The sequence below is a fragment of the Prinia subflava genome, chromosome 13, assembly GCF_021018805.1.
Source record: "Prinia subflava isolate CZ2003 ecotype Zambia chromosome 13, Cam_Psub_1.2, whole genome shotgun sequence".
Lineage (NCBI taxonomy): Eukaryota > Metazoa > Chordata > Aves > Passeriformes > Cisticolidae > Prinia > Prinia subflava.
Window position 1 is genome coordinate 5,662,360 of NC_086259.1, and position 17,831 is coordinate 5,680,190.

Below are 17,831 nucleotides of genomic sequence, written 5' to 3' on the forward strand. Positions count from 1 at the left end.
TGCGGTGCACACGGCCCGAGCTGTGCTGGAGCTGAGGGAAGCATGCTGGCTGTGCTGTTTCTGGTGCTTTAACAGTGACTTGAAGAAACCCCACCTTTTCTCATGTAAATGAAGCCCGTGTGTGTTCGATCCCTCTTGTTCCCACAGTGGCCCGGCCCTGCTCACCGATCACAGCGCAGGTGCCAGTCCAGGGCATGGAAAGAAGCAGAAGGATGAACTGGAACTTCACTTACACTGTGGTGAAATCCCTTTATGCTGCCATACAAGGGCAGAAACTGGATTTAGGCATAACACTTGAACCCACCTGCTTACAACTACGTAATTTTCCTAAGGAAAAGGCCAGGCGTCCTGGCTACCTGCCTCAAAGGGGCTGGTGAGGAATTTCAGCAGCAAACAGCACAGGTCACAATCTCTCATTCCTAATGAGCTGCTAAACTGAGCCCAACTGAGCCAGCCTGAACTGTGCCATTTGCATCTACAGCTCTGTCCCTCACGTTTGTTAACTCTCCTTTGATAGAAGCATTGCAGGACATACCTGGGGAGAGAGAAACAGGGAAAAACTAACAGCAGTAGCAGGGGGTGGAGTATTATGCTCTAAATTTATCAGTCCCTTTTCCAAACCATTTAATGTCCAGCTCCTATGCTGGATTTTTCTTAAGCTTGACACTATTTGGAAGAGAGAAGCTGCCACTAAATTAATTTTGATTTTTTTAAATTGATACCACTTGTACAGATAAATAGAGTACAGTGCAGCAACCCCAAAATCTTAAGCTGTGCTGTTTCTTCTATGTATCATATGTAAATTATATCTATTCTAATATGTAAACTATATGTAATATGTACATTATATACTATAAGATAATAATATGAATATGTCCTAGTTTCTAACAATTCATTTCATTAACACAAAGCATGAAGCAATGTGTTGTAAACAGACATTAAAACTGCTTTGCTCACAGCAGTTTGTTTTGGGAGGTCTGGCTTCTCTTTTTATACATCTGTGAAAACCCCTGAGCAGGTGAATGCTGCGTGCAGGCCAGCTCAGTTTGCACGTTTCCCAAATGAGAAATGTTCACACAGTACTTGTTCTCATGTGCATTTGTGCCACCTTCGGGAAACCTGGAGTGCACTACTGAGCACTGGTTACACTCTGCAGGTGGTGGGCATTGTCCTCTGGAAAACCTAAAGCCCATTTTTACTCACACCCAATGGTTTTGGTTCACAGAGTACAGAGTCTGTGGTTTTGTAATTTTACTAACACATTTATTTGCCTGGGAGGAAACCATGGCTGTGTTCACCAGTCCAGTGTGCCAGCTCCTGTACTCCATGTTCTCAGCAGTCACTAACAGGATATGGAAAATGAACTAAATATATATTGTGCACAGAAATCTACTCCTTCCTGAAACAGCAATAATTTTGTCTACATACCTTGTGTTCTTCCCATAGCTATGGACATGCTGTTGCTTTGGCTGGTTTTAATTTAATTTAGCCTGTAAGCTCCTTGGGGCCAGCACTGTCTTTATTTGCCTGTGAAGTGTCCTGCCTTTCTCGGGCACCACATAAATAATAAACCAGCCTTCTGTCCCAGGTGTCTGTGCCTTTTGTGTTTAAGGATGACTGAAGGGTGGCTCTGTTGAATTATTTCTCTCAGTTTGGAGCAGATGTGAGTCATGGGTGCTGTGCTGCCTGAAAAGCTTCTGCTGGTGAGCTCAGGATCCAGTTACCCCCCCCAGAGAACACTCTGGGGTTTCCCCAGGGAACAGGGCCTGGTCAAAGCTCTTCCCCACCCTGAGGAACTGGGCTGGTCCCTGGGGGACAGGGACCCTGTGGGTGACAGACACGGGTCTCACAGAGCTGCTGCTGTTGAGATGTCTCAGTGCAGCTCCAAGTGCTGCTGCCCTGCTGCTGCTTTGGTCCTGTTACATTTGTGTCCCTGCTTTGTGAGCAGACAGAGAACAGCCCCAGAGCCCGGGAGCTGCCTCTGCACTCCCAGGGAGCCCCTCCTGCTCCAGGACACACAGGGCACAACCAAAGGGCAGGACACTGCTCCAGGAGCCTGTGTCGATACAGGCTCAGTTATAGCACACACTCATTGCAGCTGTCATGCCCTATTAAAGCCCACTCTTTCCAGGGATTACTAATTAGTTCACTTAATTTATCTGTTTTAATTTGCACACTGCTCTTTAATTACTGTGGAGTTGCTGAAATCATCTCCTCACTTGTTCTGCATTCACACAGACACCAATATTTCAGTGCCTCTACAGAAAGGCTTATCCCAGCACTGCCACGGCTCCCAGGGAGAACAGCTGGCTTTCCACAGAAAGCTGTGCCATGGGTCGGGGGGGAAGGAAAAATATTGAATAAAAAAACCACTGGGTCCCTAGGTAGTGGGATTTTCAGTAATCTAGTACTTTTATTAATCTTCTTCCATGTTCTTTACAGACTTTAAACATATAGTAAGAACATTTTATGCAGCATAAAATGTTTGTAAAGGTCTGGAATTTAAATAATCATGTGGATATTAGTATTTAATCTGTCTGCCCGTCAACTACATTAATCTTTGTGGTCTTCCCCTGTTAAAATAACATTCCAAGTACATAACATGGAGCCAAGCCATAGGAAAGCTGATTGTCCTTAGGTCTGACCTGCTGACCAGCAGGTTTAGGAGGGGAAACAGGGCTGTAAAGAAGCAGGATTAGGTGGGCAGAAGAAAGTTGAGCATTTTCTTAATTAAAAGAATGCTAAAACCCATGGCCATCTCCTGGGGATTTAAAGGAAGAGGTTCCCCAGAGCCCAGAATCCCCTCTATGCAGAAACACCACGTGGCTCACATCCCATCAATTACATTAATCCCTAATTAATGCTGGAGACAAACTCCCCCCAGCCCCAGTCCTACACATGGGCAGTTTTATCTGCAGCTCCTGCCACAGGAGTCACACCAGGGCAGCCTACTGCACACACAGCCCTTGAAATGAGCTGCTTCACTCCCAAAGAATGCACCTTTCTGTTCACTAAAAATACTAAACTTGAGCTACAGTGTGGAAACAAGCAGGTCCCTGCTGGTCAAAGCATTTAATGTATGATTTTATACATATATAATACACTTAATAAATAAAGAACTAATATTTATTTAAATGGATATACTGCCTCAGTCTACTGGCCTTACTGGAGCTGACATGCACGGGGTGATGACTGGTAAAAGTCATGGCTGGGCCCCTTTAGCTTCTAACAAGGGAAGCCCAGCAAGCTGTTAAAACCCAAAGGTGGTTCCTTTGTGTTTTAACACATAAAGTCACTGCTATATACAATATAATGAGCTTGAAAAATTCCTCATGAAAAATATTTTGCTTTCCTCCATAAGGACTGTAACAAAGCTGATTCCCTAACCAGGTCTTTCTCAACCTATCCCAACATAAAAACAAGAAAAAAAGTGACTTTCAAATTACACAATTTATTTAGTATACAATAGTCATTACATCTCTTTACAACAACATATTATAAAATAACTATGTTAGATCCCACCAGCAGAACACTGAAACAAGAAATGAAAATACACTTATGGATCTCAAAAGCTCTTCTCTCCTAAAAACGTCCTGGCTCCTTGATACCATTTTGTCTCTGCAATCTAAAAAAAAGTAATCCGTACTACACTGCCACTGATCACAGGCAGCACAGAGTCCCTGTGGCACTCAGCAGGAGCCTGTGGCACTCAGCAGGAGCTGTCCCTGCCAGTGCCACACAGAGTCCCTGTGCCACTCGGGAGGAGCCTGTGGCACTCGGGAGGAGCCTGTGGCCCTCAGCAGGAGCCTGTCCCTGCCATTCCCACAGAGTCCCTGTGGCACTCGGGAGGAGCCTGTGGCACTCAGGAGGAGCCTGTGGCACTCAGGAGGAGCCTGTGGCACTCAGCAGGAGCTGTCCCTGCCGTTCCCACTGCTGCTCACCAGTGAGAGCGGTGCCTCGGCACCGGGAGCTGCAGCCCTTCCCCTCCCAGCCCTCGGGTCACACAGGGGCAGGGAGGAGCCGCTCCCGAGGAGTTGGGAATGCCTTTGGCCCTCTGCACTTGGATTTACCCTTTGAAGCACGGTGGTGTCTGAACGCTGCACAGCAGACCCTGCAAGATCCCTTAAACCTTTCTGAGTATCTCTCATAATTCATCTTTCCGTTTAAAAAACCCCAAACAAACCAGTTTGCACTTGGTAGTTCCTATGAAAAGGTTAAATTTCTCCTTTGGCAATATCAGACTGCATTTTTGAAATAAGTCTGTTTAAAAATAGTTACTGTTCCAGTCAGGATTTCTTAGTCTCAGCTGTTAACTACACGTAAATTCTGAAGACAACAGCCTAGCACTGGGCCTGGGCATCCCTCCCCTGCATCAAAGGAAAGTTACTGCACCTTTCCAGAAAGATCCAATTGCATCCTAGAACAAGCCAGACAGCCCAGACATCTTTTACCTTCTCTGTGCTTGTTTTCAATTACTGAAGGCACTCACTGAGGGATTCACTGACCCAGGCTTGCAGCAAGATCCACCATGCATCATTACAGGCCTAATTAAAGTTTTAATACTGATTAAAATGTTTTATTATTGTATTATGTTAAACTGCAGTGGTCTCCAACCTCATTAAAGGATACAGGCTAGGAATTACTCAGGAGTTTCAGCTGCTCAGTGTAACAACCCAGCTCCTGTCAGTGTGTGATTTAACACAGCCTGCCTACAGCACAGCCTTCTGTGCCACAGAGAAAGGCAGCAGGATGTTGAACATTGTTTAATGAGTATTTACTGAATATAAAATTGTTTGAGCATGTGACAGAACCATCTCCATCTCTTCGGTAATTTACCTTGGTACAACTGAAAGGGAAAACACTTCAATCATTTGGAACTGGAGCCCAGCTCAGTTGTGACAGCTAATCTCATTACACATCTTGATTAAATTAAATGTGGAGTTTACTATCTGCAGCACTTTAAGTTTCCCATCATTAGAAATTAATTGCAGCGGTAATTACTATAACTGAGTTATTTGCATAGGCCACAAACACTCTTATAGGTGTTCAAATGTTAATTCAACCTGGGCCTAGAGGCACTTGATTATTACAATTCTGTTTTTCTTAAGAAACACATGAGCCTAGTGGAAGTCTAATTCAAGATGGAGAGTACTGTGAGGCTTCCAAATTTGATTTCTGCTTTCAGTCTAAAACCAAAGCAGTGCTAAAAACATAGCAAAAGCCATGTGGTACCTTCATAACATTTAGAAACCCGATACAAATCACAAAGTTCAGGCTGTAAAAAGACAAAGGGTACAAACAAATCACAAAATTCTCAGCATTAAGGTCTGGCTTCACATAATCTTCCATGTTATTTTAAAATACTGGTAGCCTCTGTTTTAGGTTAAAGAGCAAGGACACAATGACTTTGTGCTAAAATATAGAGCTTTGTGTCTGAAATAATATAAAACAAAGCTCTACTGTCTGTATTTGAAATCCTGCTTTCCTGCTGATTTAGAAATGAGTTTTTCTTTTGTCCAATTTTGCTATCCTAGTGGGATTCAAACATGGAGAAAAAGGATCCCCTCTAGTTCAGAAAGTATATACAGAAAAGTGTTGTGAGAATCCAAACTGAGAAATTTGGATTTTTGTTTGTTCTGAGCATTTTACAAGAATACAAACATGCAACATGTATCAAGCATGCTCCAGCCTTTTTTCTCACTAGAAGTACGTAACACTCCATCATTAAACACTTAATGTTATAAACCAGTTTGTTTCTGATCACTAAAAATGCTGGACCAAAGATTAAAGATTTTTCTTCAAAATTATTTGCTTAATCCTCACTCACTGATTCTGCAATCACACAAGACTGGAAACTCATATCCACATACATTCCCAAAGAATTGAAAAAAGAGGCACTGAAAGAGCACAAGGATCTGTCAGAAAGGATCAGACAGAAAGACAGAACTTCATTTTGTGACCATTTTTAGGATTCACAAAGGCAATGCCTACTCAGGGCAGGGGCAGCATGGGCTGCTTTCACTGAATTTCTACCATTTGAGAGGAAAATCTGAACTGCTGAGCAGATTCCCAGGCAGGCACTCGGCAGTGCTCCCACAGGCTGCTGCCTTTGTCTTCCAATCAGCTGAAACTGGAAAACAATTACAACTTAAGTGTTCTGAGGGTCAGAATTTGTAATTGAAATGGTCCCTGCTAGCATTTATTTATGAATTTATGAAAATTTTGGCAACATCAGTAACGTTATCAAAATTAAACTGTCTAAGAAAAAAGAATCACAGTAATTAAACAAGAAACCATCGGTGTAAAATGTCTTACAAATGTAACCTGTTTGTAAACTTCATCTGCATTTCCTAATGTGGGTCCTGTGTGAAATACTGAACGTGAAGTCAGGCTTGGAAAGGTTATTTATGCTTGGCGAGTTTGTAAACATGGAATGTTTTGTTCTGGAACACCCTGGTGAAGTGCACGGTGTAAGAAGGAAGGTTTTTTTTAATCTCCTCACAGAAGCGAGGATACGGTGAAGGTTTCAAATCAGGTTCATTCTCTCCCAAGCCATCCATGATCTGCAATGAAATGGAACACGTGTGAAATTCTTTAGCCAGTTCACAGTGACAGGCAATAACAAGTCCATAACAACCTCCACAATGCATTCCCTGCGTCAGGCTGGCCAGGTTTGTTCACAGTATGAAACAAGTGGGGGAAGCAAACAGCTGTAAACCAGTAAGGCTTAGAGTATTGTTTCTAGATGGATAAAACTGCTCTGTCAGAGGTCCAGATCTGCTTGTGCAGCCTGCTCTGGCTCCACCTCAGCCCCAGAAACGCCTGAGAACTGCCCTGACACAGAGTGGTGACAGAACCACGCTGCCCCTGAGGACCTGAAGCTCTGAAGGGATTCACACCTGGGAGGGAACTCTGCTTGTGTGCTCCTAACCTGCAGCTCCTCAGGAAGTGATTACTTATCCTGCCCAAGCTGAAATTCCCCTTTTTATTCTCAATTACCCTTCACAGCAAGCAGTGTTAATTTGGCCATTCTGAGTGCCAAAAGAAAGGCTCAGTAGGTTTTCCTTCCCACAGTGCAAACAGGCTGAGCTACCTCAGGTGTCAGTACTGGATTTCCGAGCGAGGTCACACACTGTATTTTGTTTTGTCTGTCAGCCTGTGACACTCACGTGGCCGTTGGCTACATCCAGCAGGTCGCGCAGGCGGCAGCCCCGGCTGTGCCTCCTCTCGTAGCAGATGCTGTCCTCCAGGATCACGTAGTCCGCGCCGAAGGAGCGCAGGATGCCGTGCACGTCCCCGGGAGATCGCTTGGCATAGATCTGGTAAATCTGGGGAGCAGGAAACCGAGCTCCAACACACACATCACCACTCCCCACTGCTCTGTCTGCTCTGTCGTGGCTCCTCTACCGTGAGCCAAACAAAGAACTGAGCCTGAGGAACCACGTGAATTAAATGTTACAGAAACAGTCTATGAATGCTTTACTCAGTAGCCACAGGGAGATGTGTGTTACGGTGAGAATGCTGCTGGCTGCACAGCACTGCAGGCTGCTCTCAGGCTTTGGGAATGTCCCCAGCCCAGAGAAGGGCAGGTGAACACAGACCCCCAGCTCCACCCGCAGTTTCTCAGGGCGGTTTCTGTGTGAGATGCTGTGTGCTGCTCTGGCAGCTGAAGGGAGTACCAGGGAATGCTCCGTGAGGGTTTAACACCCACACAGGCACCAGGAGCTACTGATCCAGTGCCCTTGGACTGGCTGGGTACCCAGGCACAGAGCTGGCAGAAGGGAGTCAGGAGAGCCCAAAGCAGTTCAATCCTGGGCCCGTGCCTGACAGTGAGTTACTGCTGATAAAGCAGGATGCCTTTTGCAGTGTGCATTAGGACAGCACTGTTCTCTGCAGTGGAGTCGGTGACATGGGCAAGGATTACTTTAAAAATCAGAAATGTCTCACCTGCTTTGTTCTCTCTCTCAGGTTCTTATCCTCATAGTGGGGATGGTTGGTTAAGGTCCGCCCAGTGCACAGCTTGACTCCTGCCAACAGCTGCATGCTCCCAGCAAACACTGCTGTGCTGGGAGTGTTTGACCTAAACAAACGTTGATAAGGCTGAGGAAGTCTCTGCAGAGGCATTTTTGCAATGCTTGTGACAGATCAGAAGGAAAAAAAAGACTGCAAAAGTATTTTTCTGCTTCTCCTCTATTCAGGGAGCAAACTATTCAAGCAACTGTGTTTTCTTCAAATGCCAAGTGGATAAATTATGATAATACTCAACTGCAAATAAAAAATTTACTAAGCACTATGAGGAAATCTAAGGAAAACATGATCCTGACAATTTCAAACTATTTCTATATTTCATATATGTCTCAGGTTCATAAAGCCTCTGAATATTTATAGGTTTCTATATTCTAATTCTTTTAATATTTCAAGAAACTTATTGTGACTTAGGTTTGTGTCTGATATATATAAGGTACTTTATATAAAATTTAATCTGAATGGTAAAACTTTCTGTTCCTGTCCTAGCATTCACCATTCACTTGGAACAAAAACTTTGTTCCATGAGACATTAATCTTCCTATTCTGACAACTGTCAGAGAGAAGTTATGAAAAAAGACACCCCAGTTGCCAAACACTGGGGCAGGGGGATGCAGAAGATTCCAGAATAATGCTGTCACTTATTGTTACAGTAACCTTTGAAATTCCACACAGCAGTCCTGGTATCTCAGGATCACTCAAATACCACTAATGAAAAAATTATTTTTGCTGACCTTCTTCCCAACAAGTTTACAATCTAAGATATTTGCAAAGACACAAGAGAAGGGCAGAGCAAAAATAAAGGTAAAAGTGTCAGGCAATGGACACTGCCATAATCAGGCTAATTGGAAGTGGCCATAGTATGCTGAAGTGTTTTCTAGTGCTTAGTAGGCACATAACCATGGAAGGGTCTGGGAAGACTAAACCAACAGAAAGCAGCACACATGAAATCAGCTGAAATGAAATTAGAATGTGAATAGGTGCCTAACATCCCCATGCATGCACTGAAGTACTCCAGCAACTGTGACACTCTGGGGTGCACCTCAGGGAGCCTTTGGAAACTGCAGCCACACACTCAGTCATCTTTAAGCTCCATGATCAGCTTGAAAATGTTGAGAGACAAGTATTATGTTTTACTATCGCCTTTCAAGAGATTATGCTTAGCAAATGAATTAATAATTACAAACCATTCCTAAAAATCTTGCACTGGTACATTAATCTCATCTAGGAAGGCCAGAGATAATATTTTTAATAGGCCAGTTTAACTTTACTGATAGAGTAGTCCTTCAGCACTTTATAAAACCAGTTTCATTTTAAAGTCTGAAAATATTTAATCTCTTAAGAAATTATTTATTACTTAAAATATTCAGAGCCACAAGTGTCCTGAAGTACATGTTCCATTAAAAGAAATTAATTCCTGTTGGAATTTAGTACTATGCATATGGGATGTCCCTGACAGGCTGTCAGCCAGGACTTATCCCTGGAGCTGTGGGAAAGCACAAGTTTGTAGGAATAAGCTGCCAAGGACATGGGGTGCACTGGGGAGAGTTTAGACACCCAAATAAAAATGATGATTCTTAAAGCATCTTCAACATGTTTCTGTGTTTATGCCTGGGCCAGACAACTTCCAGTGTGACAAGTAGGTTTCTCTGCTTGTTCAAGATTAGTTCAAATTTTAAAACCTGGCTGGCCTTACCAAGGCAACCCTGCTCTTCTGATTGCAGATTTGCATTATAATGGGCTCTGTAGCAGACTCAAACTTACTTAAACCCACTCACACGGCCCCTCCCAACAAGTACCAAAGGCAAAACCACAAGAAAAAAGGTAAACAAACAAAAAAGCCAAACCAGCCTGCAGGCTCTTTCCTTTAAAAAGCAAGCTAAAGGGTAATAGTGCCCTTTATCAATAACCTACTGGTAATAATGCTTGTCAAAACTGTGAATCACAGAATACACTGAGCTGGAAGGGACCTACAGGGCTCACCCAGCCCAGACCCCCCAACAATCCCCCCTGTGCCCCCCTGGCAGCTCCCAAAGGCTCCTGGAGCTCGGGCAGCCTCGGGCTGTGCCCATTCCCTGGGCAGTGCCAGCACCTCTGGGGAAGGATTTTTCCTCAGATCCAACCTAACCCTGCTCTCCTCACAGGGAGCAGAGATCAGAGCTGCAGCCCCCAGTGAATCTCCCCTCAGCAAATGGATCATGCAGAAGATTCAGGGTTCCATTTCTCCCATTTCCAAAAGCATTCCCTCCTGCCCAGAAGGGGTGAGGTACAGCTCAGTTGCATTCTTAACCAGATAGAAAGAGTTTTGCCAGCACTTCCTGCTCTCCCTATCCCTTAGGACAATCGAGTGACCCTTGCTTGCTTTTCAAACAATGCCCTTAAGTGCTCTGGTCCGGGGTGGAGTTTAAAATGTGGTGTTCCAGGTAAAGGCAGATGTTTCCCTGAGATTTACAGGTGTGCAGTCCTAGGCAGTGATGCTCCTTCAGACACATCACTGTCCGTATTTCACAGCTCAGATGTTCCCAGACCAGCAGGAGATACTGGAAGCCCTCGTTCCCTGTGCTGCACTGGCAGTGCCAGGAGCCCTGGGCAGAGCTGGGAGGTGACACTGGGAGGTGACACAGAGCCCCAGGCAGTGTCTGCCCTCTCCAGTTCCCTCCCCAAGAGCTCTGTGGGTGCCACTGCTGAGTTCTGGGGACACAGGAGCCCCGAGGAGCATTCCCAGGCCAGGATGGCTCCTGCAGCCAGGGCACCTCCTGTGCTGCCACCCCTGAGTGACACTTCTCTGTTACACAAACACCAAGCCATTCTTACAACTGTCTCAGCAAATGATGTATAAAATGAAAGGATAATTTGTTTTTATAGCTCTCTGCCAAGCTCCATACCACACTGCCCAACCTGCAAACAATTTATTCTCTAGGAAATGTCACTAAATAATGACAAGGACTTACAGGTCAAACTGATTTACATTATATAATTTAAATGCCATTTCAAGCAGACCTGATGGCATTTTGAACAAATAATCTCATTTATTTTTGAAGCTCTAAGCTTTCAACAAGTTAATTACAGCTGAGCTAATGGGTAAAATAAGCACTATATTACAGTGTAGGAACCTTTTCTTCACCTTACACTTAAGAATTTAGAGAATTATATAAATACTAAAGAATAACTCATTAAAAATAAAAGGGTTTTACGGGAAGGACTTTTACAGACTCTGAAAGGGGTAGTAATTCCTTCTCTTAAACTGCTAAAGAATTATTGTGAGCTGGTTTTAGGAAGCACGAAGGAAGAAATGGCCAACATTGCAATTACAGGTTACATCATTAGAAATAAAATGGCTAGTTCTAGTAAAAGTCCTCTAGACTTGAACTCTGAAGTTGGCTTTCAAAGCCATAAAATCTGACAAGTCTCAGATTATTCCTTTACTAGTGCCTGAGTATGGTATGAATCAACAAAGCAAAAGGATTTGAGAAAAGGAGATTCTGGGGAATATGCCATGATAGATTTTTTTTTCTTTCAAAGAAAATCTTTTTATTTGCAGAATGCAATATTAAAATATCACAGATTTAGCTGCAGATGACAGGCAGTAAAGCATATTCAGTCACACTGTCATGGTTCTTTTTTTTCCCTCTGGTTTGGAAAGACTGAAAATTGCAAAAATGGAAAACGACAGCCACAAAGAAAGAACAACAAGATGCGTTTTTGTGAGTCCCAGCTTCAATTTTATGCATGCAGATTATGCTCACATAAAGGAGTGCACCTACACAGTTGGTATAAACCTACTTCTCAGGCAGTCTCAAACTCATGCCTGAAATTTACTCACATGTCTGTTCGACAAAAGCCCAAGAATTTAAGAACAACAATTAAAAAAAAAGTGTAATATTGCCTTTAAAGTCTGGAATATGTGTTGATTTCAGTGGGATTACCCTTGAAAATCAGGAATGTACGTAATCAACTTTAAAGCTAGCTTGAAATGAAAATATAGCCATTAATATAAATTAGTATAAATTACTAAAGGAAAGAACCACCATTGAAACATGGGTGTTTCATCTGCATAACCTTAGGAGCTTTTTGGAAATCTGTGGGGTTTCCACTGATACAGAAATTTGCCTGCTTGTCCCCACGCCTGGTTCAGGTACAGTTGACATCCAACAATGCTCTGCTGAACCTCAGTCTCAGTTAACTTTTCCATTGTTTTGGCTGTTGCCCAAGATTTGTAAGAACTTTCTCTGTGAGTTTTGGCAACTGCCATTGAAATATTCCATGACTGTAGACAGATTTCCCCTTTAAAGGCAGAAGACAATGCTTCTTTAACACTTACCAGGAGTAAACAGAGTAGGGAAGTTCACGCTATTGATTTGCTCATTCTACTGATATTCTTCCCCATCTCACAAATGAGCATGTTGTTCCTGCTGTCTTAGGGAGAAAGACCAAAACTAAGAATTTTAATGTACCTCCCAGCTGGGAACAGAGCTGTGAACTATCCCCGGAGCATTGGTTTCTTGACATTTTTGTTGGAAAAAAAGCTAAGAAAATGAGATGGTGGGTAGGAAAAAAAAGCAGAATTCTGGGGTATGCAAGGTCATCATGTAAAAAATTGTGCTCTGCAACTGTACAGATACAAACCAGAAGATTTTCCTGAAAATGCTATGGCAATTTTAGTGAGGGCAAGAGGAAGAAATGCATCTGCAGACACTTCACAGGGGACAGACTAATAGTTGGCCATTATTCAGATGGGATATTTGCTAATATGCATTTAGAGCTAGGCAGACAGAAGGGTTTTCTTGTTGAGGAGAGATTGCAAGACAGATAAGTTATTCCTAATTCACTGCTATACATGACAAATTAGAGCTTTTCATACTGAGTTTTAATAATGAATGATTAGTTCCTGACACCAGCCTTGACAGGTCATTAACTACAGCAAACTATCAAGTGTTAGTACAGTAAAAGTGTTCTCTTACACATCAAACTTAAGAAAATCTGTCCCACTTTGAGAAACTTACCATAAATTTTGTTGACTGGTATTTCAAGCATACATAATTAACTCTTCTTCCCAGGAATAATATTCATAAATACAATAAATTCTAAGTTAAAAAATGCCCCTCTGTAATTGTCTGTCATGACTTGGAATGAAGAGATGACAAGCACCAGTTTAGCATTCTCAGCACTAAGAACACATGAAAAATTATTCTCATTGGAGCCAGTCAAATCCAGTTCATGGCTGGGAATAACTCCACATGCATATTTTATGTATAAATCTATATATAACTCTATATATTGCACACAGGAGACCTGAACTATCAGACATTTACCATCTTTTAATAAAACAGTAGTACTAAATGGAACTGGCTGGTAAACATTAGTCACAAAAACATGTCAATAAGGCTGCAAAGATTCTAAATGATGGAAAAAATCATGGCCTGCTTTTAAAATAAGTCAGTGAAGGGTTGTAATATATTTTGCTTCTAAATTACTCCTTCTAGTTTATGGATTAAAGAAATGCAACATTATGGAGTGTAAATATGTTGCTATGGGGAGAACAGGCTGGGTGACTGGTTTCACTGAAGTTCATTGCACATGAAGGGAATACTCCAAGGAAATGCTTCAAACAGTTCAATATTTAATGTTGTATATTTAGATTTACTTTCAGAATGTTTTCCTCCATAACACAAAACCAATTTTCTTTCTTTAAAATAATTGCCAGAGTTGCAAATAAATACGAGTCCCAGGAATCTCCCTGCTCAGAAACTTAACCTGAAAGTTTTTAGTGGTTACTTTGTGTTAACAGAGAAACTTCAGTTCACAGCCCTCCAGAGAACATCCAATCTGGCTTTTTTTCTCAGCACCTTCTACATGCAGTATTCCAAATTATTTCCACCCAAAAAATACCTTCCTATGCTGCGTGAGAAAGCAGAATTGATGAGGAGGGGTTGGAATGATTAACTCACACTCCTGAAAGACTGCACCTATGCTTAGCTGTGACAGTTCAATTAAAAATATTTTCCTTGCAGTTTGGAACACATGTTGGGATTAATTCTAACAAGCAGAAACAACTTAGATAGTTTTAAAGTCCAACAAACAGACTGCAGAGTTTGAATTTCCCAGCACTATATCCAAGCTTTTTAACGTTATAGAGTTAAAGGACATTAGGCTGGGGAAGGGAAATAAAATTATTTCACTGCAGAGGTCTATTAATGTAAAGAAGTAGCTATAATATGATGACAGAAGCTTGACAATTCCAAATTTACCTCATTTGGCTGGGTGAACTGTGTCCTTATGGGAGCAAAGGGATCAGCTGGTTCCCTGGTGCACATGGGACACAGCAGTGACAATGAATTTGGGCACAGAGCTGCTCATACCCAACTCCTGATAACCCCCTCACCCTAACTCCTCATGGGTCACCAGAGTTCACTGCTGAGCTGGGACAAATAAGGAGAACACTATAACTAAGAACATTAGATCTACACAAATAGCATTTAACTGAAATAGAGAAAAAATCCTCTTACTTAATCCAGTTCATCAGCTCCACAGTGTCTGGGTCATAGAACTCTCTCAGCTCTGACAGTTCATCCATTATGCCTGGCCAGAACTAAATGGAAACAAAATAGAACAACCTGAAGACAGAATGAACAAAACAAGTTTGGATGCTGAATTGTATCAGCTCCTCTTAGCTGGCAAATAATCTTGTCCAGCTCATGGGTAAATTGCAAGACACAAGTGTATTTGCCCCTCCTAGGAGGGAGAGGCTGTCACTGCAGGATGAACACACAGTTTCAGAGTTTGAGATCTGCAGCTCCTGCCAGGTGACCAGCAGGACCAGAACTGCCCACTGTCAATGGTGACAAGAGAAAGGAAGGGCCCAGGAATTAACCTGAAGTTTGGAAAGGAAACAGAAAACTAAATTTAGAAAGGTAGGAAATCTGTATCAGAAGTAAAGATTATTAGATGTGCTGCAGATGCTGTTAATGGTATTTCAGAAGTTTGAATTAAAAGAGAGTCACTGAAGGCAAAAATAAAACTGTGACTGAATGACAACAACCAACAGAGCACCGGGGGAAAGCGTTTCAAAATTTATTACAGACAAAGAATACATAAATCAAATCTGGAAGAGAGAAAAAAGGATTGAAACCAATTCTGAAAAGCTTAACCTTCCTGTCCAAAAAGCTAAGGGAACAATGATTTATTTAAGGGTTTATTATTTAAGCCAGTGAATATTCCAGGGTAGAAGGGAGCAATTAAGGAAGATAATGACAATGCTAATGACAGATTGCTGTGCATCAGTCTTTACTACAGAGGATGTCATGGTGAAACCTATTCCAAACCTGCTTTCTTTAGATAATAAAGATTCTGGTTTGAAAATTGAAATGCTACAGGAAAAAGTCTAAGAAAACCCACTTGATAATCTAAAAAGCCATTAATCATCCCATTTATATGATGCTCACCCACGAGTTCAGAGTAATTTGAATGTGGTGCTGCAGGGCCCCTTAGCAAACACAGGCATTCCTTCACTCACTGTAGTTACGTGGCAGCACTGGGGCAGGAGGTGGAACTGGGCCAGTGAAGATTCTCACTGGTGTAGCTGCTCACTTAAAGCACTTGCTCAAGTACTCCTGGCATCTCCCAGCTGGAGCCACAGCAGCATCACAACCCTGGGGAAGCTTTGGGAAGTACAGCAGTACAACAGATCTATTTCTGCTCTTCAGAAGCTCTCCCAGAGGCCAGTAAATTCAGCTGTTGTGAAAGGACACTGTGGAGTCTCATAATGAATCAAAACTTCCTCTCTTCATGACTAAAGTGCCCTGGAGAGCTTCACATTCTGAGAGCTTGGAGTCCTGCAGGGTGGAGACAGGAGGAACTGGCTCTGCTTTGCTTTTCAGTCAGTGCACCCTGCCCTGGAACCTCCTGAGGAACCTGTGGCACAGCTCCCTGCTCAGTGCTGGGGCTATTCCATGGCATTCATAATGTAAAGGTTTTTTAAGTCACAGGACTGCAAGTTTTGAGTGAGTACAAGCAGTTTCCACTGGAGGAAAATTTTGGTCATGGGGCTTGCTATTACTCAATTGAAAAATTTCCAGGTAGCACTAAATTTGATTAGTAGAACCAAGAGAAAACTAAGGTACTTCAGGAGTTCCAAATACAAGAGAATGACAAATAAAAAGTGAAGCATATGAAAATATGGGCCAATAACACTGACAGAACTTTGTCTTGTAAAGATGTCAGATTGAGAAGAAGTCTGGTGACACACGGAGAGGATATAAAGATGGAGCACATCAGGGATGTAAGAAACTGCTCAGAAGAGTGAGGGAAATGTGAAAAGAGGTGTCCAGCTTGTAATGGTGCTTGTCCCTGGGGTCAGTCTTCAGCAAAAGAAGTGGACAGGGGCTTAAATTAGCCCTGAACTGAAGCTGTTCAGTACAGCCAGAGACTGCTCAGCTCAGGGGTATATGCTGCAATATGTGCTGTAATAAATGTCCACGTTTGGAGCAAAAGGACTTGGCCATGATGAAGATAAAAATGCAGCTGGAGAAATAATAGGACTAGAGAGTTTACTATTAGAGAGAAATCAAGATTACTTGGCAATTCTTGGAATTAGAATGCTTAAACTCAAGAGCTCACCTTAAGTACCAACAATTTATTCAGGAATTATTGACATGCAAACACAAATTGATGAGCATTTTTGTGAAGTTAAAACACAATGAACACATATAAAGGTGAAATCTATCTGCAAAATGTAAGAAGTGAAACATAAATACTACTTGGTACTGCTTTATGTATGTGTTGTTTTATCTGCAGCACAACATGAAAATAGGCCTGGAAAATGAAAGTAGGCATGGAAATACTTCAGCATTTTCACTTTATCTGAGAGATGTTTGTTTGCACTATAATAACAAAAAACCACATGTAAACAGGAATACAAATGTCTTACTGGTCTCAAAACCTGAAATCTGAAAGAAAGCCAGCATTGTAGCTGCATCTGCATCTCAATAAATCATTGTTCAAGTGATGTATTTGGGGCTGTAGTAACCACATGCCTCAAAAGAGGCTTTCATTAGCTTATTCAGGATTAGGTTAATAATCCCATAAAAGTCCTATTTTGAGGAACTGCACTGAAGAATAGTTCTGACAAATGTAACAGATAATGAAACACCAAACTGTCCTCCTACAAATTCAAGAAAACCAGCCCTGATGGCCAACCCAAATTTAACTTTGTGGTGTACAGAGAAACTGTCCCTGCAATCTGAGCAGTCAGTGACTGAACAGATAAATTCTTGTCTGGAAAAGAGAAAGGTAGGTAAGTCTCTGTTCCAAAAATCTCCTTCCACTGTCTGTTTACAGGGTTTTAGAGGGAGAATATTAAACCACATTCTCACAGAAGCAATGGGTATTTCCTGGATGTGTCTGTAGGAGTTCTCATCTGACCACTGCCAGGGCAGAGCCTTGTGGGTCCCTTCCAGCTCAGAATATTCTGTGATGCCTCAGGCTTCTCATCAACTCTTTCAGCTTTGCAGAAAAGACCCCAGAGAGATCCACTCTTCTGGAAGCTCAACTGCAAGAACTGACTCAGGACAAAGAACACTGAGAGGTGATGATATTCTCATTCCTACTGAGAGATGTGAAAAATGGGATTTTTAATGTCAATAAAAATTATTTCCTCTATTTATAAGAAATACAAAAATGATGGTTTTCAGGCAGACTGAGCACAACTAATGACTGCTCTAAAGCCCATGAAATCAGTGGTTTCTGTTGACTTTGGAATTGAATCTGACAGGATTTAGGAACTTTACATCTGCTCATGAAGAGTGGGA

General features: G+C 42.3%; 1 protein-coding gene across 4 annotated transcripts in view; it reads right to left on the minus strand.

Annotated features, from left to right (window-relative positions):
- Positions 1-4,257: 4,257 nt before the first annotated feature.
- Positions 4,258-17,831, minus strand: part of DPY19L3 (dpy-19 like C-mannosyltransferase 3) — a 35,134-nt gene continuing 21,560 nt past the window's right edge. For all 4 annotated transcript variants that reach the window (XM_063410608.1, XM_063410609.1, XM_063410610.1 and 1 more), the window contains 4 exons: positions 14,532-14,614; positions 7,948-8,080; positions 7,170-7,328; positions 4,258-6,563 (listed from right to left, as the gene is read on the minus strand). In XM_063410608.1, the coding sequence (XP_063266678.1) occupies positions 6,402-6,563; positions 7,170-7,328; positions 7,948-8,080; positions 14,532-14,614 (537 nt within the window). In that variant the 3' untranslated portion in view covers positions 4,258-6,401. The remainder of the gene's footprint in view (positions 6,564-7,169; positions 7,329-7,947; positions 8,081-14,531; positions 14,615-17,831) is intronic.